Genomic DNA, 26,436 nt, shown 5'->3' on the forward strand with positions numbered 1-26,436 from the left:
GGCATGCCAAGAACTGCAGTCTGTTGTTCAGGTGCAGATAGCTAACTTCTCAACCAACCAGGATGTGCCCAAAGTACTGCAGTTCTCTCCCCCCCCCCCCAGTTGAATTCTTACTTGCTCAGTTATGGCTTTTTTCCTCCAAGTCCCAAGCTCTTTATTTTGTACCTGGAATTAGTTCTAGGTATTTTTTGCATCATTTTTGAAGTCCAGTAATTTCATTTCTTAGTTCAGCCTCCTCGAAACTGCAAGTGACTGCTCAGTTAATGATGACATTGTACAGTTCACATTTTACTTATTTTGAGATTTTATTGCTTGACCTTTATAATGAATTGCTTGATCAGATTTTGGATAAACTATTCATTGTCTATTCAATTTTGAGTCTTTATTTCTTAAGTGTTTAGATTTTCAATGAAAACTGAACCAAAAATAATTTTCATCAATGCGGAACTAATTTCCTGTCTTTCTATTTCACATTTTGGCAGAAATTTCCATTTAGGAAATTTCTGCCTAGTAGTCAGTATCTCTGGTGTGGTCAACATGGTTTAGGAGAGGCTGATTAGGGACTACATCATCAAATTCCTGACATGTACCCTCAGGGGCTGTATAGGATTATTTTTGCTATGTTAGGTTTTATAGTAGGAGGAGGATATCTTTATAGGTACAGAATGTGACAGTTCCCTATATTCATGGAAGACAAGATAGGAAGAGTGAGGACTCAAATCTTCTGTAATCCTTACCATTAGAAATTTCTAATAGTAGTGGCATGTAAGATAAAAATTAGATGATAAAATACATAGTTGAATTCTGCCTACAGACTAAGTTCACAGTCCTCTTCAGGATAATATGAAAAGGACTATCATTGTGGGCAATTTCAGTTATGGAGATATAGACTGGAGAAAGCTTCCAAGTCGAGGGAAAAAGACTAAAGAATTATTCTGGATTAACTATCTTAAACAGCATGTGATTAAAAGGACTCATGATACAAGAACATTGGATCTAGTAAGAATATCTGAGAATCTATCTTTAAATGATTTGACCTAAATTTTTGTCTGGTTGGCAAGAGTGATCATTACCTGGCAGGTAGAAATGCATTCAAGAGCTATAAGAATGGGTATATGTGGAATCATAAACTGAGAAGACAGATTGCTGTACTGCCTTGGCATGAGAAAGTGCATGGTAAAGGAATCTGCAGAGCATGGAATCAGTCAGAAGATGTTTGAAGGAAGCAATACCTGATTGCATCATGAGAGTTAAGAAAATAAATCATATGGGAATTAAATGGAGAAACAATACTTTAAAGCTGGAGGTACATAAAACGAGAACATTATGGATCTGATATCATGAAAAAAGGATGACAAGACTCGGTAACAAAGAGTAGGCCCGGAGAGTGACAGCCATGGTAAGGAAGGCCAAATTAGATTATGACAGGAAGTTAGCTGAGCTGGCCAAAGGAAAACCAAGAGAATTTTATCATAATATAGCAAATAAAAGAAAGAATGATGAACAAAGAATATTTTTGGTGAGTGTGGATGGCAGAAAAGTGACTGATTCACTAGAAATAACTGAGTTGTTAGGTGTTCACTTCAGTAAGGTATACATTCTAAACAGAGTCATTAGCTCTCTGGATGTCAAAGGGAAAGTGGATTAAAAAAAAAAAAAAAGGTATTAAAGCTATGACAAAAGTTGATTCATATACAACAGTTGGATGGGATTAAATATTAGCATGAAGGAAATGTACAAGAGTTAGCATTGCCCTTGACCTGGTTCTTAAATGTGAAGCTCAACACATATGATTCCCAATGAGAGGAAGCAGAGCCAGTTAATTCCAGTATACATAAGTAGAGCTAGGACTGACAGCAGATTATAACAATCAGTAATAATGAAAATAGCAAAGTTTATTGGGTGGTGGAACTAGCCCACTCTCCAACCAAAGGCAAAATTACATCTACAAACTTTTAATTCTATAAAAGGGTAATTAAAAAGACATGCTTGGTTGTGTAATTTTTGAGCCAAACTTGGATGTGTCGAAACATGCAATTAGAGAATGGTATTGAGAATGAAGCCGAATTGTGTAAACTTAAATTTGTGTATTCAATATCCAAAAATGAAGTATGAATGTAATCAGAACAAAGAAGATGAATGGAATGGACTTGTGATTTGGGATTAAAATTATGAAAACTAAAAATTTGGAAAGCTTAAGATTGAAGAACAAAAAGAAAGAAAAACTAGTCAAGTATTTACAAGACCAGCAGTATAATGGTGTGCTAGCAGTTTGTGAAAACATTTGTCAGATAGTGAGTAGCATAGAACTAAATTCTGTATTAGGTGTAATTTTACCTTTGGTTATAGAGTAGGAGAGCTCCATCACCCAATAAGCTTTGCTATTTCCTTATTGTTTTCATTCAGCAGGAACACGAAACTAAGTTTCAGGAAATTTCTGCATAGCAATCACTATTTCTGGTGTAGTCATCATGGTTTAGGAATAGGCTGATTGATTAGGGACTACATCCAGAGGTTGGGTAGATGTCATTGGGATCCTCTATAGAGGACAGCATGAGTTTTTTCAAATGCAGGTCTTGCTTTAGCAGTGTGCTTATGTAGATTGCTAAACTCTACATGAGTAGACTGCTAAATTAATTTAGTGTGTGGAAAGGCTTATGTGTTTGTTACACATGTTGATTGGATTTTAATGGTATAGATGCGAACACAGATTGATAAGAAAATAACTATTTATTATCTTAAATGCTAGTATTTCGCTGGTATTATATCTAGCATCTTCAGAGCACCATTGAGCCTGCTATGGACAGACAGGAAGAACTGTGGACATCTGCCTTAGTGAACACAAAAAATATATCCGGCACTTTTGCTATGGCAAGTCAGGTCTGGCAGACCATGCTTTGGATGCCCCTGCACACAGGATTGATTGGAAAAAAACAAAAGTGCTGCACAGAAGCTTTTACAAGTCAGAGAGGTTGTTCCTGGAATCAACAGAAGCCTTGAAACATACTCCAAACTTTAGCAAGTATGGCTATATAAATCTACCAAAGATTTGGGAGACAGTCACCCTAAGACCAAATTAATATCTTTTTTTTTTTTCCCCAAAACTTTGGATTACTATTTTTTAAAACTTGGAACCACTTTTTTTTTTTTTAAATTTAGATGGTGCCTAATTAGTCTTTGTGTTGCACACTACAATTACTCATACTGGTCCCACTGTTACACTGGATTGCGGTTGTCTCACTACTGTAACAAGCTTTGTTTGTGTCTTTGAAGATGCTGGATATAATAGCAGCAAAATATTAGCATTTAAGTTAATAAATAGTTATTTTCTTATCAATCTGTGTTCACATCTATACCATTAAAATTCAAATTAATTTAGTCTCAACAAGCATAGTGGGATAAGCAGAATGGATATACTACCATAGTTCTGGATCTTGCTGAGGCATTTGACAGGATGTTGTGTGAGGTTGTTATAGAAACCCAAGGGTATAGATATAAACAAAATAAACTTGTGACATGGATGAGAGTGATTGATTGATAGTTATTAAAGAGTGATTTTTTTTTAACATCCATATTATGTTTAAAAAAAATCCTAAATAAATAGAAATGGTTTTCAAATTTTGTGCAAATCATTTTTTTAAATACAAAATATAACTGCTAATTCTTGTATACACATAATTTGGATTTTGTTTAGTTCAGAGTTGATAATTTAGATCTCATAGCCTTAGAATTAGTTTTACTTAATAGTATAATTGTATTGGAATGAAGTTTCATGAATATCTTTAAATATTACTTAATAAATATGATGATGATAAACATATAAAGACTATTTGTGTGTAGTAATTTATCATTTTAATCTTTTTTTTTTTCATGAATTTTAGGAATTTATATGTTTGCTGAGATGCATGCTTGTGTCAATCTTCGATTGGAAGCTAAACGTTTCATTGAGCGATATTTTACTGAGGTTGTAGTAGAAGATGAATTTTTTTCTCTTCCTCCACCAATGTTGAAGAACTTTTTGAAAAGTGAAGGTCTTAATATAGATAACGAATTTCAAGTTTTTAAGGCTACCATGAGTTGGATTCTCCATGACCTTTCTAATCGAAGAAAATACATATTTGAAATGCTGGAATCTGTCAGATTGGCAGTGATACCAACGAAGCTACTGGATGGTTATATACAAGAGTGTCCTGACTTGAGTCTTAAGGTAGCATTATTAAAGTTACTTAAAGATCATAAAATGGAGATGCAAGTGCTTAAAGTAAAACATAAACTTGGAGCTTGTTTTGATGTACGGTTACAACCTAGAATGTGTACTCGTAGGAATATATACCTCTTTGGCGGTTTTAATCGTGATCCTGGTCGTCGATGGAGTGAAAGTCAAACTTTGGTATCAGTAGAAAAGTATGATTTGTTCAGATGTCAGTGGAGGACCATGCAGTCAATGAATTTATCTCGTAGTGGACATGGTTCTGCTGTTTTAAATGGAACAATATATGCAATTGGTGGTGAAAGTGATTCTTTAATATTTGACAGTGGTGAAGTATATGACCCTGTGACAAACCAGTGGACAATGATTCGCCCAATGAATCAGCCTCACTGTATGTTAGGTGCATGTGCATTGGATGGCTTTGTATATGCAATAGGAGGCTGGATTGGAGCAGATATTGGAGATACAATAGAAAGGTATGATCCTGCAGAAGATACCTGGACTGTAGTTTGCAAGATGCCTGTTCCTCGGTATGCTATAAGTGTTATAGCTTACCAAGGTAAGAAATTATCCATTTTTTAAATATCAGTTCTTAAACATATTATAGTAATTAAAATCATTAAGAATTAAATTATCATAATTAGATTATAGGATTTGGGCTTAGTTACACATAAGAATTTTTAATTATTATTCCAAATATTACAGTGGGTGATCATATTATTAGAGCCACCTCTATAAATTACAGTAACAATTTTACACTTCAACCAGTTATAATAAACAAAAAACTGGTTACACGGAGTTCTTTATATATTTTTTTTATTCAATATGTTTATTGATTTTAAATATACAGTTGACAATACTGTACTGTTGGTTTCATAACCTGTCATATGGATGCCATTTTGTGTTTAGATTCTCAGCCACCTCCTGACAGCCATCTTGTTCAGTTGCATTTGTTTATAAGTTGAGGGTATTCAAGTGTTTTAATAACTCTTGGAGTATTCTTATAATATTTTGACCAGTAAGCAGTTTATTTCAAGATTTGTATATGGTTTATAAGTGTTATATTATGATTTTTTTATTCTTTTCTTGACAGAGTGTATTTTTACCATGAGCAAGGCCAAAGATCTTTATCCAATGAAAATTTCAGAAATTAAAACACTCTTAACGAATACCTTCCACTTCTTAGGAACTTGACCCAATGCAAGACTCATATTAAAAAATTATGTCAAGGCAGGTGTCAACTCCCTGGCAAATTCCTTCAGAATACGTGGAGATATATTATCAAGTCCCACAGCCTTATTATCATCTAGTTTGCTCAACTCTCCATACATCTCTTGCTCACTTACAGTCAGTCTCTCCTCCCCATCATCAACTGCTCTCAATCTTTCCATGATGTCACATTCACAAGATTGAAAGACCTTTATGAACTGCTCATTAAGTATCTCCACTACATCTTCTGCAACAGCTGTCTTTATACCATTTTCTCCAATCAATGTCATCCTTCCATAATCATTCTTTTTTTGCTGGCTACATATCAAAAGAACTTTTTAGGATACTTTTTTGGCTTCATTAGCTAACTCCTGTTCATACATTTTTGCTACCCTTACCAACCAAGTCAGCCCACCTTGTCTGGTTTTTGTAATCCTCATGGAACATTCTCAAAGGAAGATTGCATCAATTGCTAATGTTTCACGAGCATCAGTGGACGGAATTTTAAAAAAAAAAATTTGATGCAAATATTTAATTGGCACCAAAGCATTTGAAGAAATGTGGCTGAAAAAAAATTACCACCCCCACGGGATGAAAGAAAAATTAGAGATATTTGCGTGGAAAACAGGAAGGCACCTCAGAGGGTTCTTATAAAATTATGCAGGATGCTGGCATTAATATATCTTCAATGACAGCTCGTCAATGCATCAAGGACTTGGGCTTGAACAATGAAGCAGGATCAATACATCAAGGTACTGGAGACCAAGATGCTATCCCAGGTACAGGAGTGGTTGGAGTGGTTCCTGAATAACGATTTCACATTCATGCATGATTCTGTTCCTTGCCATAAGGCAAAAAAAGTAACAAAATTCCTGAATGACAAAAAAGTCAAGGTTCTTGACTGCCCTGGAAATTCACCGGATCTCAACCCCATCGAGAACCTTTGGGAACTGATGAAGTGGGAAATTTCCAAGGAACTGGTCACCAACAAATGCCAGTTAATACAGCATTGGATTGATGTATGGCACAGTAATGAATCAATAAAATTAAACTGATATAAACATTATCTAACAGGAAATGAGCTTCCAGATTAAAGGGATTAGAATGATTTTGAGTGGAGGTGAGAGAGAGTCATGATACTGGTTCTATCTGAGCAGTTAAGCATACTTTTAAGGAAATTTGAGAACAATATTGTGTATAGAATGGGGTGTGTTAAGGTATGTAGATCTTGTTAAGAAAAATGTCTAGCATAAAAAGCAAAAATTCCATCTTTTTTAAATATTGAAAAGGTTACATATTTCTTACATTGAAATTTCTAACCTTCCTTGTAAAATTTCCCCCAGAGAAGTCATTAGTTAAAATTATTCCAAGAAAAAAAGTGAAATCCTGTTGAACTTACAGTACTAGTGGAGCTAAGCATATATTTAACAATTCTGCTTTGCAACAAATGATACACAGCTGAGTTATTGTGTAGTTAGAAAGGTAGCATATGCATGAATTTTATTTGCGTAATGTGCAATGCATACTCAGTAAAATGGAAAGCTGGAGATCTGCCAACCTGTCCAAAGACAACTCACAGGAGCATCAAATCTGGTAGACACTTGGAAGATTGAGTGGAGAAAGCTTGTCTTTAGGTGAAGAAAGGAAAATAGAAATCTTCCTGACATATATTCAGGATGTGCGGTGCACATCCATGGAATATTTATTTTGTTAGTTGTAGTTCTTCAACTATCATCAATACTCCACTTCCTGTCCTATTCCCTCTATCCTTCCTGAAAATATTCTATTCTACATTCTATCCCCTGTAACTATATTATTTGCTGTTGGGAAGGTCTCACTGATGTTTATAATTTTTGACCAGGTTAGCTGACCATTTCCAGAAAAACTTCTCTTCCTTATTTCTGACATTCAGTACATCCATTTCAACATCCCTTTGTGCACACAGTTATTCTTATGTAACATCATTACCTGGATTTGAAACCTGCATTGCATAATCATTTCTGTCACACATTCATTTGTCTCAGGTGTGGCTAAACCCACACTTGACTACATCCCATCTAATACCTCTTGTTTTTTTGATTTTGCAATACCAACCTCAATTTCCATATTTAGTTTGCCAGTTTCACCAAATTGTGCATAGGTAGCTGAAATATTTTACTTATTCTGTAGGTTCTTCATTAAAAATACAGTTGGTTTATTTTTTAGTTTTGTTGATATTCATACCAGATTTGTTACCACAATTATTCAGTTAACTTTTACTGGATTTAAGATTATAACATCTTCATAAAGTAAAGATTTGAGTTGGAGATCAGGTTTAATTCCACTGTCCTTTATAATGTGCTATGTATAAATGTCTTACACCTGATTTTACATCAGATCATCTCAATTCTAACCGCTGATTTATAGCTTAACTATAAATTCTCAACATCATGTTCCATTTATCATATAACTAGCTCTTCTTTTGGCATAGGCCTTTTCAAGATGAAAAGGTCTACACCAAAAATATATGAAAGTCAGGGAAAAAAACATATGAAAGTCAGATACATTACGTAAGAAGTGACACAGTCTAGTTATATTACACAAATGAGTGCTGCTGTCACCGGTATATTCAAATGAGCCACAGCATAAATGTGAGAGTTTTGGAGTGGTTTTCCATCACGTGTCTGGAATCAGAATAAGACATTTCATGATAACAAAATTCTTGGAAAAGATCATTTAACCCATGAATTCAGGTGGTCAGAGGCTGGGGTAGCCAGATGGTTGCATGTGTTGTTCTGTGGTTCAGACTGTGGAATCAATTCCAATAGTCAAAAACATCATCCCAGATATACTCGTATATAGAAGGAAAACCATGACTTACAACTGCACTGAGCAACCGATATCTCTGATTATCTGCTTTGCCAAAACAGGAGTGCTACCCTGAATCAGCTATGATCTGACATCATGTCAGCTACAGGAACAATGGTATCTGCTTCCAGTGTGTACAGCAGGCTTCATGAAGGTGGTCTGTATGCTAGGTGACTGGCGACTGTAGTCATCATGCTCTATGCCTACATCACAGGAGAGAATGTTTGAAATGGTCCAGGCTCCACCTCAACTGGACACAAGATCAATGGGGAGTTGATATTGTTTATAGACGAGTTCCAATCAATACCAGATGCACTCTGATTTGAAGAGAACCAGGATCACATTATCATTCCTCTAGCATCTGTGAAAGGGACACTTATGGTAGAAGTAGTGTAATGGTTTGAGGAGGCATCTTGTTGGGTGGATGCACGGATGTGTATGCCCTTCTTTATCAGCAGCATTTCAGAACTGATTTCAACAATTCTGAAGAAATATGATTTAGTAGTGACTTATATTCCTATTAATAAACTCTTAACATATTTCCCTTTTCTAAAGATAAATCACCTATATCTCTTCCAGGTTTATACCAAGTTCCATGTGACTGCCATCTTTCCTACTTCGGAAAAACTGGATTCTCAATAGAAAAAAAAAGAATAAAAGAACATCAATCATATATTTTCCACAAAAAATCCAATAAGTCTGGATTAGCTCAACATGGAATAGAGGCAGACCACAACATTCTTTGGTCTGAAACACACCTTCTACTTAGAAGTTGGTACAAATTCGAACACCTATTTAAGGAGAATGCTGAGGCCTTACGTCACCTCCCTAACTTGAAACTTGAATCGGAATGACTGCCCATCCTTATCAAAAATATTAGAAAGTTTGATTCAAATAACACATCGTTAAAGTTTTTTTTTTACTAATTGAGACCAATAATGATATTTTGTAAAGACATAAGGTCTTAAGAAACCAACTAGATACATAATAATAAATTTAGTTTAATCCTTTATCCAAGTGTGAGCAAACAAAGTTTGCGCCTGAAAGTATCTTCAGGACTGGGATAAGGTGGTGCAACACCAGGATGACTCCTTGGTAGTGGTCTGGGTAGTGGCCCTCCCCTTAATGCATAACATTAGACATATCTGCAAGGAAATGTGTTTTGCATTATGGGAGATACTGAGATAGGAGTGATAGTAGCTTTCTCCACCTTTACAAGGAGTCGTCCTGGTGTTGCACCACCTTATCCCAGTCCTGAAGATACTTTCAGGCGCAAACTTTGTTTGCTCACACTTGGATAAAGGATTAAACTAAATTTATTATACTCTAACCAAGTGAAAAATAAACTTTCAACAACTAGATACATATCTATCTGATGATCTTGTTGTTTTAAGGATACTTGCGACATAAGACTGAATGATATAATCACGTAATCACAAGAAAGATATTTATTTAACCAAATATTTCGGTCTGGAAATAGCAGACCATCGTCGGTGGTATTACAAGAACAGTTTAAAATTTTCATACTTAGTGATATAACATCACGCGGCATGTTCTAATTTCAACGATCTATTGTTAGTATTCTAGCTTGTATATTTTTTAAACTGTTCTTGTAATACCACCGACGATGGTCTGCTATTTCCAGACCGAAATATTTGGTTAAATAAATATCTTTCTTGTGATTACGTGATTATATCATTCAATCTGATGATCTATTTAGTATGATGTGTGTGCGTGCATGTAATTTATTTTACATTTTTCTGATTAACCTTTTCTTCAGTGAAAGAATAATGTTATTAACAATTTAAGATCACGTGTTCTCTATTTTGAATAAATCAATTGTTTGCATTCTACCTTGTAAAATCTGTCTTTAAGCCACTGACAAAGTTAATTTCAGACTGAAATATATGGAAGGATATTTAATAAATAATACTTTTACCTTGTGTTTTCAGGTATATATTGTATAAAACTAGACTATAGTTTGAAACCTCTATTCTACCACCATGTTTATGCAATAGCTTACCTACTTTCAATACTTAAGACTTTTCCTACTACAAGACTTTAATTAAATAACCAGGTCAGTGGTAGGATCATTTCCTTTGTATGTTTCCTTAAAACATGTCATGAAATATCATCTAGTCCCAATGTTTTATTGACATGTAGAATGCTCACTGTTCGAAATACATCCTCGTCATTGAATTCTAATCTTGCTTGAGTTTTATATTCCTCGTGCTGCTATTCTCCACCTCTTCGTAGAAAGGCTTATGTGTTCGTCGTACATGTTGTTTTATTTTTGACGGTATATATCAGTACACAAAATTATAAGTAAATAATAATTTATTGACTTATTGCTGATATTTTGCTGGTGTTATAACCAGCATCTTCAGAGCACAAAAATACAGTTTGTCACAATACGCGAGACTACAACAACATGATGTAATACTAAATGCTCCTAAGGAACCCCTCCCACTATCCACCACAGTGAACTACAACAAAACAGTCACCATTCCATACATTAAAGGCACATCAGAAAAGATATCTAGAATTCTTAATAAACATGAACTACGCACAGTATTCAGACCATGTGTCAAATTAGCAACTCTCATCCGTTCACCCAAGGACAGCATCCCTCCTTTATCACATCCAGGAGTCTACGAAGTACCCTGCTCATGTGATCAAGCTTACTACGGTCAAACAGGAAGAACTGTGAACATCCGCATCAGTGAACATAAAAGATACATCCGGCACTATCACTATGGCAAGTCAGGCCTAGCAGACCATGCTTTGGATACCCCTGTTCATAGAATCAACTGGAAGGAAACAGAAGTACTGCACATTAACTCTTACAAGTTGGAGAGATTGTTCTTAGAAGCAACAGAAGCTTTGAAACATATTCCAAATCTCAACAAATATGGCTATATAAATTTGCCTAAGATCTGGGAGACAGTCATCTTAAGACATAACTAGTACCGGCATTTTCTCTTTGTTTTTTAAGACTTTAGTCTTTCTGTAGTAACTGCAGTTTTTTTTTTTTTTTTTTTTTTTTCAGATAGAGGGTGCCTAATTAGGACTTTAGTCTTTGTGTTGCTGCTACAATTTTGTTTAAACTAGTCCATTGATCACACCATGTTGTTGTTGTTGTTGTAGTCTCGCGTATTGTGACAAACTGTGTTTTTGTGCTCTGAAGATGCTGGTTATAACACCAGTGAAATCAGCAATAAGTCAATAAATTATTATATACTTATAATTTTGTGTTCTGATATATACTGTCAAAAATAAAGCAGCATCTTCTCTTTATACTTTATTTTTCATATCCTCTTTTTTTTCATCTGCATTTCCTGTTTGATTTCCCTTTTCATCCATTTTAATACAAATTGCTTTATCTTTTCAAGTTATGCAGTTTGCCATTGTTGCTAATAAATCGTTCTTAACTAGCTACCTTTCACTACTGACCTCCTACTACAGATATCTCCATTCATTATACTGCTTTAAGATGGTTTCTAATCTTCTATGCTGCTTTATAACTTCACAATAGTTCCATCCTTCTTCCTCCTTAAAACGTCTGCAAGCCTATTCATACTCATTCAGGACAACATGGTTATTCCTACTAGTTAAGTGATTATCAGTATCAATATCTAATTCATGATATGATCCTTTGATCTTCCTCTTCTTCTGCAGCTTCTCCCACTTAAGTGGGGTCACTGTTGATGATGAGTCTCCTCCACATCCTCCTGTCTTGGGCTGTCACCACATCCAAGTTCTTCATCCTCAAGTTCTCTTCTACCAGCTCCCTCCATCTCTTCTTTGGCCACCCATGCTTCCTCCTTCATTGCACATCATGTGCATGACCCTTCTTCCCACATATTCGTCCTCTCTCCTCATCACATGACCAAACCATCTCAACCTTGCCTCCTGTATCTTTGCTCCTAAGTTCGTAACTTTCACTGTTCCCTCACATAGTCATTTCTTAGACAATCCTTTCTGGTCACACTGCACATCCACCTAAACATTCTCATCTCTGCTACTTCCATCCTGCTGATGTTATTTTTACTCAGGGCCACAGTTTCTATAGCATACATCATAGCTGGCCTCACTACTGTCCTATAGATTTTGCCTTTCACATTGATCGGCACCCTCTTATCACATAACACTCCAGCCATCTCCCTCCAGTTCCTCCAACCTGCTTGTATCCTGCATCCCACTTCCTTCTCAGCTCCTCCATCTTCTTCCACTGTTGAACCTAAGTATCTAAAGTCTCTCACCTTCCTGATGACATTTCCTTCCAGCTCCAGATCTGTCTCCTGGCCACCACCCACTGTGCAACACATATACTCTGTCTTACTTCTGCTCAGTCTCATACCTCTCTCTTCCAGTACTTTTCTCCATCTTTCCAGTTTAGCTTCTTCTCTTGAATCTGCATACAGCAAGATGTCATCTGCATACAACATTGTCCAAGGCGCATCTTCTCTCACCTCCTCCGTCACAATATTAAACAGAAACGGACTTAATGCTGACCCTTGATGCAAGCCAACTGTTACTTGAAAACTTTCTGTCTGTCCCAGACAGGTCCGAACACTTGTCTTCACATTTCTGTACATCTCCTGCACCTACCTGACATATTTCTCCGTAACCTTCTTCTCCCTCAGATGCCTCCAGACTTCTTGCCTTGGCACTCTATCGTATGCTTTCTTCAGATCAATAAATACCAGATGTAGTTCCCTTTGTTTCTCTCGAAACTTTTCCATCATCTGCCATAACCGAAAGATAGCATCTGTTGTTGATCTATCAGGCATGAAGCCAAATTGTTCCTTTGCAATCTCCACCTCCTCCTCAATCTTCCATCAAGAACCCTTTCTAGGATTTTCATTGTGTGGGACATCAACTTTATTCCTTTGTAATTTTTACAGTCTTGTGCATCCCCTTTACCCTTGTAGATGGGGACAAGAGTACTCTCCCTCCATTCCTCGGGTATATTTTCCTGTTGGCAAACTTTCATGAACAGGTCCCACAGCAGGTCAATTCCCTCTTGCCCCAGTGCCTTCCATGCCTCCACTGGAATCCTGTCTGAGCCCACCGATTTTCCATTCCTCATCCTCTTCATGGCCTCCGTCACTTCCACTCTACTGATGTTCTGCACCATCCCCTCAGAAGGCTGCCCATCTTCTCTGTGAGTCCTTGCATTTTCATCATTGAAAAGTCCCTCAAAGTATATTCTCCATCTGTTTCTTATGTCCACATCCCTCCATAATACTCTTCCTTCAGTGTCTTTGATCTGCCTCACATGTAAGATGTCCTTTGCTGCTTTATTTCTACATTTCACTAATTGGTAAATTTTTCTCTGTCCTTCCTTTGTTTCTAATTGATCATACAGATCTTGATATGATCAATTAGAAACAAAGTTGTGGCCTTCGCCTGTGCCACAACTCTCTTGGCTTCTTGCTTTCTCTCTCTGTACACCTCTGTCCTCTTCCTTTGCAATCTCCACCTTTGACTCATCCCACTTCTGCTTTGCCTTCCTTTTAACTGTCACTGCCACTTGTACATTATTATTCCACCACCAACTCTCCATCTGCTCTCTAATTTTTCCAGATGTCTCACCAAGCACCTCGATTGCACAATTCAGGATTACTTTTGAATTATGTTTCCACCAATCTTGTACACTTTCCAGTCCATCTGAAATCCTAACACCCTCTCCCTAAAACGATTCCTCACACTCTCTTCTTTTAAGCGAAACCACTTAATTGTTTTCATCCCATGGCTTCCAAAGGTTCTTATCTTCGATCTTATTTTAAAATCTGTGCACAGCAGTCGGTGTTGCTGTGCCACTTGATCTGTTGGAATTACTTTATAATTTGTCACAACCTTAAGATGTTTTCTTCTAGTCAAGTGGCACAGCAATACCGACTCGTTTTTCTACAAGAGGGAAGAACATTTGATAACATTTAGGAGTGGTAACAACAGTTCACAAATGCCAGATCAAACGCTACTGCAAAGTCCACAACCCTCTCTCCTTCCTGGTTCATCATTCCCACTCCGTGGCCACCATGCACCCTTTCACAGTCTCTATTCTGTCTCCCTATGTGTTCGTTCAAGTCTCCTCTGACAATCACCATCTCATTTTCTTCCAATTCCCTCATTTCTTCATCTAACACATTCCAGAATTTATCTTTCTCCTCTGCTGTACAGTCAACTTGCGGGGCATATACACATAATACGACCACCCGCTCTTTTCCAAGACCTAATTTCATTTGCATGATCCTGTCGTTCCTTCTACCCACTTCCAGTACTTCGCTCTTCATTCTGCCACACGCCACAATTCCTACACCATTTCTTCCCTCGTTATTCGCTCCAGAGTAGAACCATTTATATCCATTTCCCAGTTCCTTTGCCTTCTCCCCCTTCCACCTTGTCTCCTGCACACATAAAATGTCCAACTTCCTCTTCCTCATCATGTCTGCCACCTCTCTCCCCCCCCTTCTAGTCATGCTTCCAACATTCAATGTTCCCACTCGCAACATCCTCTCCACCTGCTGGGCTCGCTTCTTTAACCGCACCTGCCCTTGATGCGGTAGCCCTCGTCCACTTCTCGCAGCAGTAGGGCGATGTGGCGGTGCGTCGCTTAAGGGGTATGCCCTAGCCCTTATATCATTTTCTCTTTGATATAAGGGCTAGGACCGGATGCCCTTCCTGACATCAACCCTCGCCATTTATCTGCGCTTGGGACCAGCACCTATTGAAGCTAGCTTGCCTCCTTCTGTGGCTGCATAAGACGAAATGACTTAGCAAGATAAAAAAGATTCACCCCTAGCTCTCAAATACTCTAATAGCATCAGGGGGAAGGAGCAAGGAGAGGAGAAAGAAGCAAAGGAAGAAAGGGAGGTACCAGTGTACAGAATAATATAACAGATGTATGTTACATGAAGTAAGGCATGGTCCAGCATCTGGTACCTTGGGTTTGGCATGCCTGTACTCACTAAAGTGAGCCCTTTGATGCCATTACCAAATCCAGAATTCATGATCTTCAGCGCTCCTTGCACCAAATGCTACCTAAAACATTTCTCTCTCACTAATTCAGAATTCCAGGCATTCAGTTCCCTTGTTACTGTCTGTACTCATTTGTTTCTAGTTAAAATCCCTCATAATAATTACTCATATTGAGGCAGTGGACCCTGATATGCAGAAATAGAGAAGTTACGATGGCATTGTATAAGGCCTTGGTCAAGCTTCATATGGATTATTGTGCACAGATTTGGTCGCCAGGATTTCATGGTGATGAGGATATGTTGGAAAGGATCCAAAGAAGATTCACAAAGGTGGTCTTTGGAATGTGGAGTACGAGGACAGATTGAGAGAATGTAAGTTACAGAGCCTTATAAGGCCTTGATCAAGCTTCATATGGATTATTGTGCACAGATTTGGTCGCCAGGATTTCATGGTGACGAGGATATGTTGGAAAGGATCCAAAGAAGATTCACAAAGGTGGTCTTTGGAATGTGGAGTACGAGGACAGATTGAGAGAATGTAAGTTACAGAGCCTCGTGAATAGGAGGAAGGGGGGGGATATGATATCACATGTAAGGCAAATAAACTCAATCACTGAAACCATTTCATCCCCCTTATTTCTGATACTTTTGGCTTTTGTAAACAAACACAGCAGTTCATTTTCAGGTCTAAAACCAGTCCTACCCAAGCCATTGGTTGGTTGTGATTTTCCCACCTACACTTGCTCAATCACCTTTATCACTACTTATCACATATGACTGCTCAGGCTCAACTTCCCCACCCACATCACAATATACTCTATCTCCATACACACATTCACTGCTACTTTCAACATCCACTCTTCCTATGCCATGTCTCCCTGTCCATCCAGGCTCATCCCCCTATTTCCCCTGTTCCTCTTGCTTTTCCGTTCTCTCTTCTTCTCTCACACTACCTTCATTTCCACTGCCAAGCACGCCTCTCTTACTTTTGATCTCTTGCATGCAGCGCATGTGCACGCACACACACACACACACACACTCACACACTGTACTTCCATTTAGCAACATTTTCTGCAGTAAATCACTGCAAAGCCATTTAAATGCAATTTATCCTGTAAAATTCCATACATCCACAAACTATACTCTCTTCTCCTTGCACAGCTCCTCTAGCATACCATTAATGATTCCAGCTCTCTGTCTCAACTCGTCATTGTCATACATCGGCAACACACCTTTCTCACTACACTATTATTCACTCTTACATACTCCTTTATGTCCACTTAAATTATTTGTCCCCATGCCCACCACTAGCTTTCTTGCTCATTTCCTCCTCATGTCCAATGCCTGAATTATCCTGTTCTTCTCCCTCTTGAATAGCAGACCTTATGGATTCTCTCATTATCTAATTCTCTAACTATGAAATCTCCATATATATCCTGGAGTCACTCCACACCTCTTTTATCCTTTTTTCTTTCATTCTATTCTTTTGCACACTTTCATTAGTTTCCACTAAACTTCTCATATCATCTGCATATTTCTCATTTCATTTTTCATTTTCGACAACTGTTTCATCGAATCTTGCAGTTTGACAATTTCACTCCAATAACCTCACAATGGGGTGCGTAAGGGTCAAATCTGTATAACTGAGAGGAGACCTCCACATGGCCTTTAAAGGAATACCGAGAACTGACCAGGGCTTCTGACTTAATGTCCAGTCCTCACCTTCTCGTGGTGCACCCTGTTAGGTATCTACCTGTATACTGAACGAATGAGGATGGGCTGGCAATTTGGGATTTAGCCGACCAAATTGTATTCTTATTGGCTTAAACCACAATATGAAATAATGGTACAACATGACAGAATTTCATGCCGGCTGGGGGTGTTGCCTGGATAAACAAGGTCCCCATTGTTTTTGCCAGGGAACCAGGGTAAACAGCGAAAAGTCAGCTACTGGAACAAGTCCTAAAAAAAAAAAAAAAACACCCCAGCTCAATATCACCAGAGTTGAAGATCGGTACTATCGACATAAGAAGCCTGAATGGGAAAGAAATGGAGCCAGCTGAGAAAATGAATAAGTACCAGATAAATATAATAGGGGTGACTGAAACAAAAAAAGACAAAAACTGGTGAGATCTTTCTGAGCAATAAATACAAAATGTTATATTCAGGCAATGACAATCAAGGAAAAGAAGGAGTAGCCATAGTATTCAACACTAAATACGAGGCTAATCTTCTTGAATGTTAGGCAGTCTCAAGTAGAGTGATGTGGGCAAATATCAGAATGGGGAACTGGACAATGAGACTTATTTGTGCCTATGGTCCCACAGAAGATTCTGCTGAGGAAGAAGTGGAGGAATTTTTTTAGGCTTTAGAGAAAGCAACTGACACAATGAAAAATGAAAAGTTGGTTCTTGTTGTGCATCTAAATAGCAGAATAGGGAATGATTATCAGACATACAAAAATATTTTGGGGTGTTGCCTGGAAAATTTGCAGAAAACGGCAAAGCTAATAATAATGGCAAATACTTGTTGGATTTCTGCTCAGGACATGGATGGTTATTACTAACACTATGTTCCATCATAAAAATGTGAGAGAAGAGACAAGGAATAAGAAAAGTATCATTGACTGTGTTATTGTCGATAGCGATGTTTTCTCCCTGGTGCAGGACACCAGAGTGTATAGAGGATTTGAAATTGGAGGTGATCACCATTTAGTCTTGAACAGGATAAAATTGAATTTCATATTTAAAAGAAGAACATCTAAGAAAGTTTTAAAACGAAATAAAAGTTGAGCAGCTCTCAGATGTAAACTGTACACTGAAATATACGAACATTATTCAAGAAAAATGAAAGAGTTTGAGAACAGGAATCAAACCTTGGAGATTCAGTGGCAAGCTCTGAAGAAAACATTGATTGATTCAGCCAGGAGAGGCATGTGGTGAGGTTGTCTTCAAAGATAGAAAAATCAGAACTCCATGGTGACACAGGAAGTTAAAGAGGCAGTGAAGGAAAAGAAGAAAACACATCAAAAGTTCCTGGCAAAAAAGTCACCTTGTGTTCTTAGAGAATATAGAGACAAATGCAAGAATGCTAAACGCTGTGTAAAACTAGCTAAACAAAAGTCATGGGAAGACTTTGGTAAGGACTAAGAAAATAAATATCAAGAAGGTGGTAAGATATTTTGGAAGTTGTTGAAGAAGCTTAGAAATGGAGAAAAGAGTGTTGTAAAAGGAATTAGAGATCATAGAGGAGATGATATGAAAACTGGAGAGAAAGATATCCTTGAAGTATGGAGCACAATGATAAAAAACACTGACCAGGCATGCAATCAGAAATACATATCCATCTTGAAAAGAATCACATTTCAGATGATATTTGAATAGAAATGCTGAAGTACAGAGGTATATGTCTTACAGTAGCTGCACTGCCTAGTTCAGAGGGCCTGGACAAAGGAATGTCCAGATGATTGGAATTCCAGTTGATTAGAGTAGAGCTCTCATAGTACTCACATATAAAAAGGAAAATGAAACTGAATGTGTGAATTACAGAGGTATTTCTCTACTGAGTGTTCCTGGTAAGATTTATGCCAGTATACTTGAGTAACAGTTGAGAAGGATTGTGGAAGAGAAGCTTGGTGAAGAACAAGCTGGATTCATACTGAAATAGATGCTGTCAGGATCAGATTTTCACTTGACCACAAATAGTTGAGAAATCATGGGAATACAACAAAGATCTGTATTTAAGTTTTGTCGATTTGGAAAAGGCACATGACAAAGTGCCGAGAGAGAGAGAGAGAGAAGCTATTCAATATGCTTCAGTTATATGGTGCCAATGGGGCATTATATCAAGCAATACTTAGTCTTTATTTGAGTTGTAAGTCAGCAGTTAGAATTGAAGGAAATACAGGAAGATGGTATAATGTTAAATCTGGTGTCAGACAAGGATGTACATTAACCCCCCCCCTGTTATTCATTATTTATATGGATCATATTATGAAGGAAAGTGGCATCAAATCTGATATCAAAACTGGAGATGTTAATGTCAGCTCTTTGCTTTATGCAGATGATGTTATACTTCTAAATAAATCTGCTACAAGTCTGCAAGATTCCTTAACTAAATTGAATAACTGTTGTAATAGATATGGTATGAAGATCAGCAGTAACAAGACAAAGAAAATGAAAATAGGCAGAAGCATTGAAAATATCAACTACAGTGAATAGAGAACTTATAGAACAAGTAAAACATTTCAGCTACTTAGGCACGATTTTCAGTTAAGATGGTAAATTAAATATGGAAATAGACAACAGAATCAACAAAATTGGTATGGTAGGACGTCAACTGAATAAATTTATATGGAGTAAGAGAGAAATTAGTCAAAACACTAAATTAGCTGTATTCAAGGCAGTGTTCAAACCAATTTTAACTTATGGATCTGAGAGCTGGGTTAGAAGTAAAACACTTGACCAAAGACTAGAGACCGCAGATATGAAAGTCCTGAGAAAGATTAGGGGCATGAACAGATGGCATCAATGGCAATATCATATTAAAAATGAGGAAATTAGGGAAAAACTTGACATTGTTAGCATCCAGGAATGTGTTAGCACAGCTAATCTTAGGATTAAGTCATAAGAGCTAATATGATCACTTAAACAGAATGGGAGAGGAAAGATTAGCAAAACAAGTGTTCTGTGCCTAGTTGGCAGGATAAAGACCCAAAGGAAGGCCAAGGTGGATTTATATGGTAAAAAGAGTCTTAGAATATAGAAATATAAGATCTGATAATGTTGGAGTCTTGACAGATAACAGACTGATTTGGAGGAAAATTGTAGATAGGAAGTTAGTAATGATGTAAATTTTTCATGTAGTACTATCATAATCTGTACACCCCTTCAGGGTAAATGTCAGGAATTTGATGATGATGATAGCCTCACAACCTCTTGTTCTGCTGCACCGTACTTCTGTTTTCTCATTCATACTTTCTTTTGCTCCCTTATCACTAACTTTCGCTTGTACATTCTTGCTTTTACTAACTTTCACTTCTACATTCTTACTTTTGCTGAGTTTCACTTCTATATTTTCTTGCGTTTGCTAACTTTCTCTTTTACATTCCTGCATTCTTTCATTCCCTCTGTTTCACTTGCTTTCGTTTCATTTCCATTTCTTTCATTTATGCCATCTTTTATCTTTTCTGTATGTTTTTTATTCATTGCCTTGTGGTCTAATAATATATTGCACTTCCTACAAATCCATACCCTCCCTCGTCTCCCATCCATTCTCTCGACAAGCACATCCTTTACACTTCACCATGTGCATACATATTACACTCATGACTTCTAATTAATTTTGATGAGTATTTCATTAATGCCACTTGATTTTTACTCTGCTCACCTGATCACACTGGTTGATGCCCGCATGGTTGTCATGAGTGTCACCATCGTATTATTCTGTTTAATAAATAATAAATCTAACAATTTAATAAATCATGCCAAAAATCACGCAGACACACTTAATTCTCAAAAATAAACAGTGTATAATTAAAATTCAAGAAATATTGCTGATTATTACTCAAAATACACTTATCTTTTCCTGAGCTCCTTACCAACACTACATACCAATGTAATGGTAGATAGAAATATTCACTGATTCAACTCTGTCAAGCACTGAAATTCAAATCAGTGTTGTTAATTCATTTGTAAATATTGGAAGAATTTACATGCATGCCTGCCACCCAACTTACATGATTATAAGATAATATAGAACTATACATCTGATTGTGTAGTTCTAGATCATCTTATTATGTGATCCCTGCCCCTGTTAATTTTCCTGACAACATTATTCATGGCATACATTTCATGGACATATACACATTCCCGTCTTGTACCTCTCACATTCTTAAGAAACAGGATGCATACATACTGCATGTATAGCAAGCTACAAAATCATCAAGCATGCTATGAAAATTAATAGGGCTCCCCCTTCTTATCTCAGATATGTAGTTTTAGATTATCTTATAATCATGTTGGTTTAGCAGCATGCATGTAAATTGTTGGAAAAGTATATCCAAGTGGGAAAATTTCCCACTTGGATATACTATAAATAAAAGATACCAAGAAATTTTATACTTGGTTTAATCCTTTATCCAAGTGTAAGCAAACAAAGTTTGCACCTGAAATATTTTCAGGACTGAAGCAACTCGTATATAGAAGCTAATGACTTCACATCACTTGCATTAGTATCCCATAATGCAAAGTACATATCCTTACAGGTATGTATAATGCTATGCATTATGGCAAGGGTCACTACCCAGATCAGTTTTGACCTTTATTGAAGTCTCATCAGTGCGAGCCAGACCCAGAGGTGATACCAATATTGAAGTAATGCTGAAGTCAATTACTTCAACCTTGGTATCACTTCTGGATCTGGCTTCCACTGATGAGATCTCAATAAAGGTCAAAACCAGTCTGGGTAGTGACATTTCCCACTTTAAATCTGTATATTAATGGAGAATGTAATTTCCTTCTCCATTTTAACCATTGTCTAATGTTATTCTGTTGAGTGTTGATGGTTCAAATGCAAGCAGTAATTGTGTAGATTTGCAGAAAAATGCTCAACTTCAAAATTTTCAAATGAGGTTTAAAGAAAAACTTTTTGTTTAAAAGGGATTGAGGTGGCTTACTATCCAACTCGCTCTGTCTGTTTGCTGTCAATTGGTCTTTGAGCCTTTTCACTCTTGCAGTAATGGGCAGTACGTTGTTTATGAAATGTATCCACTACTACTAAATCTACTGTATGACATGGACTGATTATTGTTTAGATGTATATACCAATATTTCATGGTAGCAGTTTTTAAAATATAACCGATCTCTAAAGAAGGGAATATCTTGTAGCAGATGATGCCTTATTGATAGAAATATGATAGACTTAAAATCATGTTTATAATTCTGTCCTTTCTTATGCTATAACTGCCTTTAAGATCATCTTTGTTTTGGTTTGAGCTGAATTTTATCTCAATATGCATAGTATTGGTAATCTAACAGAAAAGTGTCAAAATTATGGCACACTATGGAGCTGAGAATCACTTTTCTTTTTGGTGTTAGCTTGGCACCAACAACCAATATTAATCACATAAGTTTTGTGATTATACCAAAATGATGAACAACTGTATTGCATTAAATTATCACAAAATTTTCATTGGTTTCTTTATTTTCAGTTTGGAATAAACTTTTTTTATAGAGATCAACTCAGTCTATTATTCTTACAGCATTTATATAACTAACTTAAATCTTACTTTTTAAAAATTCATATGTTATATATATATATATATATATTGTTATTTTTATTATAAGTACATAACGTTTTTGATAATAATTTTATTTCTTGTTAGGATTAATATATATCATTGGTGGTTTGGGTGAAGTGAGCTCAGAACTTGACTTAGTTGAAAGCTTTAATCCTGTTACAAAGGAATGGAAAAAACTTGCTCCATTAATTACTAGACGGGCATATAGTGGCATAGCATCATTGCATGATTATATTTATGTTGTAGGCGGATCACAAAGTCCAGGTTCCACAGCTCTTCATGTAGTTGAAAGATATTGTCCTGATGAGGTAATGTATATAATTCTAGAATTGTAAAAAAGAATAGTGTAATTTTGGAATATTAAAAACAAGAAACCTGCTAGATAAAAATTTCAAGTTTTAGATTATATATAATTCAAGGAAAATTATTCTTAAATATTATTAATCAGTAAATTTTAAGATTATTTTCCTATTTTATGATATCTTTATACTATAAAATCTGCTAATGTCAAGTGAAATGACCTTGAGAGGTGTGTATTCTCCTTTTTTTTTTCAATTATTCTGTAATTCACAGCATTGCAGCGATGACTATTATTACTATATTGCACACGAGGTTTCAGAACCTGTAACTGGTTTTTTAAACATGTTTTTGTCATGAATGTAAGACAATATAACATGAAAACACAAGGATAACAGTGAATAAAGTATTAAACTTTAATGACCATATATTTTGATCTGAAAATTACAGGTCATCATTAGTATATTGGTTAGTGAAATACAAGGTAGAACAGTGAACAGTGGATTATTTAAAACAGTGAGATTCTTGTGGTGGTGTAAATAGAACATTGCAAGTGGTTAATAATAGATGTATTAGATTATTTCTTCTTCTTCTTATTGTGCTATCTTCTATCGAAGGTCAGCGACCATCTTGGTGAACAAACTGTGCTCTTGTGCTTCTTGTGAGCAGTTGTGCACTACTCTTTCCTGTCCATGTCTTGATGTTGTCAAACCATGATATTCTTTTTCTTCCTCTAGTTCCTTTGCCATCAATTCTTCCTACCAAAATAGTTTGTAGAAGTTGGTATTTGCTTTTTCTCATGATGTGGCCAAGATATGATGTTTTTCGTTTCTTGATTATTTGTACAAGATGTTTAGCTTTGCCAGTGGATTTTAAGACATCTTCATTGGTAATTTTTTTCTGTCCATGATATTTTTAGCATTCTTTTGTATAGCCACATCTCAAAGGCTTCGATTTTCTTGATGGTTGTCGCCTTCAATGTCCATGTTTCAACTCGATAGAGCAGAATAGACCACACGTAGCATTTCAGCATTCGGCATCTGACTTCCATGTTTAGGTCTTTATTGCAGAATAGTGTTCTCATTTTCATGAAGGACTGCCATGCAACTTCAATCCTTGTCTTTATATCTATTTCTGGATCCCACCGTTCATTAAGCCAGCAACCAAGATATTTATATCTTGACACTTGATCGATATTTTTCCCATTGAGTGTCGGTTTCATTGATGAGGCTGGATGTTTGCTGATGATCATGTATTTTGTCTTGTTGATGTTTATATTTATCCCCATTCTTTGGCTTTCTATGTATACTCTGTCAACGAGTTTTTGGAGATCCATAATGTTATTAGCACGGTGTCATCTGCATATCTTAGGTTGTTAACAATCTTTCCATTTATTGTGATTCCCTCTGGACATTCTTCCAATGTTTTTTTAAAGATTACCTCTGCTTATATGTTGAACAGGAGTGGTGAGAGCACACATCCTTGTCTCACTCCTCTTTTGATGTTAATATCACTGGTGGTAATGTTGTCTAATTGAACAGTAGTTGACTGATTCCAATACAGATTTGTTATTAGTCTTATGTCTTGTTCGTCTAGCCTTATTTGTTGAAGGACTTCTATTAAGTTAGTGTGTGTCTGACTTTGTTGAATGCTTTTTCAAAATCTATGAAACACATAAAGACAGATTTCTGTTTTTCTATGCATTTTTGTATCAATATTTGGGTACAGAAAAGGGCCTCTCTAGTACCAAAACCATTCTGAAAGCCGAATTGTGTTTCACTTAGAGTTTCTTCACTTTTTCTATAAATGCGATTCTGAATTACTTTAAAAAATATTTTTAATGTTTGGCTCATTAGACTAATAAGTCGGAAGTCACCACAGGAATTTGCTTTAGGTTTCTTTGGGATAGTGATAAATGTAGATTTGAGCCAATCTGATGGAAATTCATCACTTTCATATATTTTATTAAATAGTTTTTCAAGAAGTTTGATGTTATCTGGTTCTATTAATTTTAAAAATTCTGTTTGCACACCATCTGGTCCACTGGCTTTTCCTGTTTTACTTGTTCGTATAGCATTCTCTATTTTACATTTCATGATTGCTGGTCCTTGAATGTTATCTTTTATATTTATAGGCTTCTGTCTAGTATCATTGAAAAGTTCTGTTGCATATTTTATCCAAATCTGTGCTTTATTCTCTTCTTCTAGAACTAATTTTCCATTTTCGTCTCTTAGAGACACTATTTGCTTTTTCCTGAGTTTTCTGGAAATTTCGTTGATTTTCTTATACAAATTGAAATTATCATGTTTCTTCTGAAGCAGTTCAATTTCAGTACATAAATTTTTCATCCAATTTTCCTTGGCTTCTTTTATTTTTTTCTTGATGATGTTATGTGTTTCTGTATATCTGGCTAGGTCTTTGTTTTTGTACATTCTTCTTGTACCAATAAGAGATAGAATCTCATCTATCATCCATTCCTGTTGTTTTATATTATTCACATAACCTACTTTTTCAATACTTGTTGTTACGATGGCATTCTTTAAGCTATTCCAAAGAGATTCCACTCTTTTATTTTCTTCTATGCTAATCTGTTGTAATCTCAGGTTAAGCTGTGTCTTGGCACTTTTTTTATTTATGTTTGGGTCTTTCGGTTTTTCTACATCAATTTTTCTTTTTCTTCTTTTGTGATTTTTTAGCTGATTTTAATCTAAGACGTACTTCTGCAACTATGGGATTGTGGTCTGATGAGATATCTGCTCCAGGATAAGTCTTTGCACTCTTTATACTACTGTGGAATCTTTTATTTATCAGTATGTAATCAATTTGATGTCTGACAATGTTATGTCGGTTATCTTGAGGCGATTTCCAAATGTACAGTCTTTTGGGTGGAAGTTTAAACCAGGTATTTGCTATTGTTAGATCTTCTTCCTGAGAGAACTGGACTAGGTGAGCTCCTCTGTCATTTCTGGTGCCTAAGCCATGTTCTCCAACAATTTCTCCATCACCCCCTCTTCCCACTTTTGCATTGAAGTCCCCCATCACTATGTTTATATCATGTTTCTTTGTTAGGTTTTTAATCTCTTTTAGGCGTTCATAAAACTCTTTAACATCTTCTTCACTTTTGTCAGCTGTGGGTGCATAAGCTTGGATGATATTTATGTTAACGGGGTTTCCCTTAAGTTGTAACAACTTTATCCTTTCAGAAAATGGAATCCAATTTATTACTGATTTATTGATTTCTCCATCTACTATTACAGCAACACCATGTCGATGTTTGTTCTCATCATTCCCAGAGTAATACATTGTCGTATTATCTTGTTGACACTTTCCAGATCCTGGCCATCTTGTCTCGCAAATTCCCAAAATCCGGATGCCCAGCTTCTTCATTTCTCTTGTGACATTTCTTAATTTGCCAGCTTCATACAGAGTTCTGACATTCCAGGTTGCGATTTTAAAAGTGGACACCATTTTGAGCCCGGAGATTCTTCGCACCCCTGTCCCATTTAAAGGATGCCGGGAACTTGGGGCCAATTGTAAGAGTTTGCTCGCCATGGTGGTTGTTATTTAGATTATTTAAAAAATAATAATAA

The 26,436-nt window shown here is 36.3% G+C and overlaps 1 protein-coding gene across 3 annotated transcripts in view; it reads left to right on the forward strand.

Annotated features, from left to right (window-relative positions):
- LOC150108061 (actin-binding protein IPP) overlaps nucleotides 1-26,436 on the forward strand; it is a 98,998-nt gene that overhangs the window by 52,370 nt on the left and 20,192 nt on the right. For all 3 annotated transcript variants that reach the window (XM_090415559.1, XM_090415558.1, XM_090415560.1), the window contains exons 4-5: nucleotides 3,882-4,769; nucleotides 22,634-22,857. In XM_090415559.1, coding sequence (XP_090271685.1) covers nucleotides 3,882-4,769; nucleotides 22,634-22,857 — 1,112 coding nt within the window. The remainder of the gene's footprint in view (nucleotides 1-3,881; nucleotides 4,770-22,633; nucleotides 22,858-26,436) is intronic.

Source organism: Typopeltis vanoorti, chromosome 3 (assembly GCF_054136105.1).
Source record: "Typopeltis vanoorti isolate ZY-2024b chromosome 3, IOZ_Tvanoo_1.0, whole genome shotgun sequence".
Lineage (NCBI taxonomy): Eukaryota > Metazoa > Arthropoda > Arachnida > Uropygi > Thelyphonidae > Typopeltis > Typopeltis vanoorti.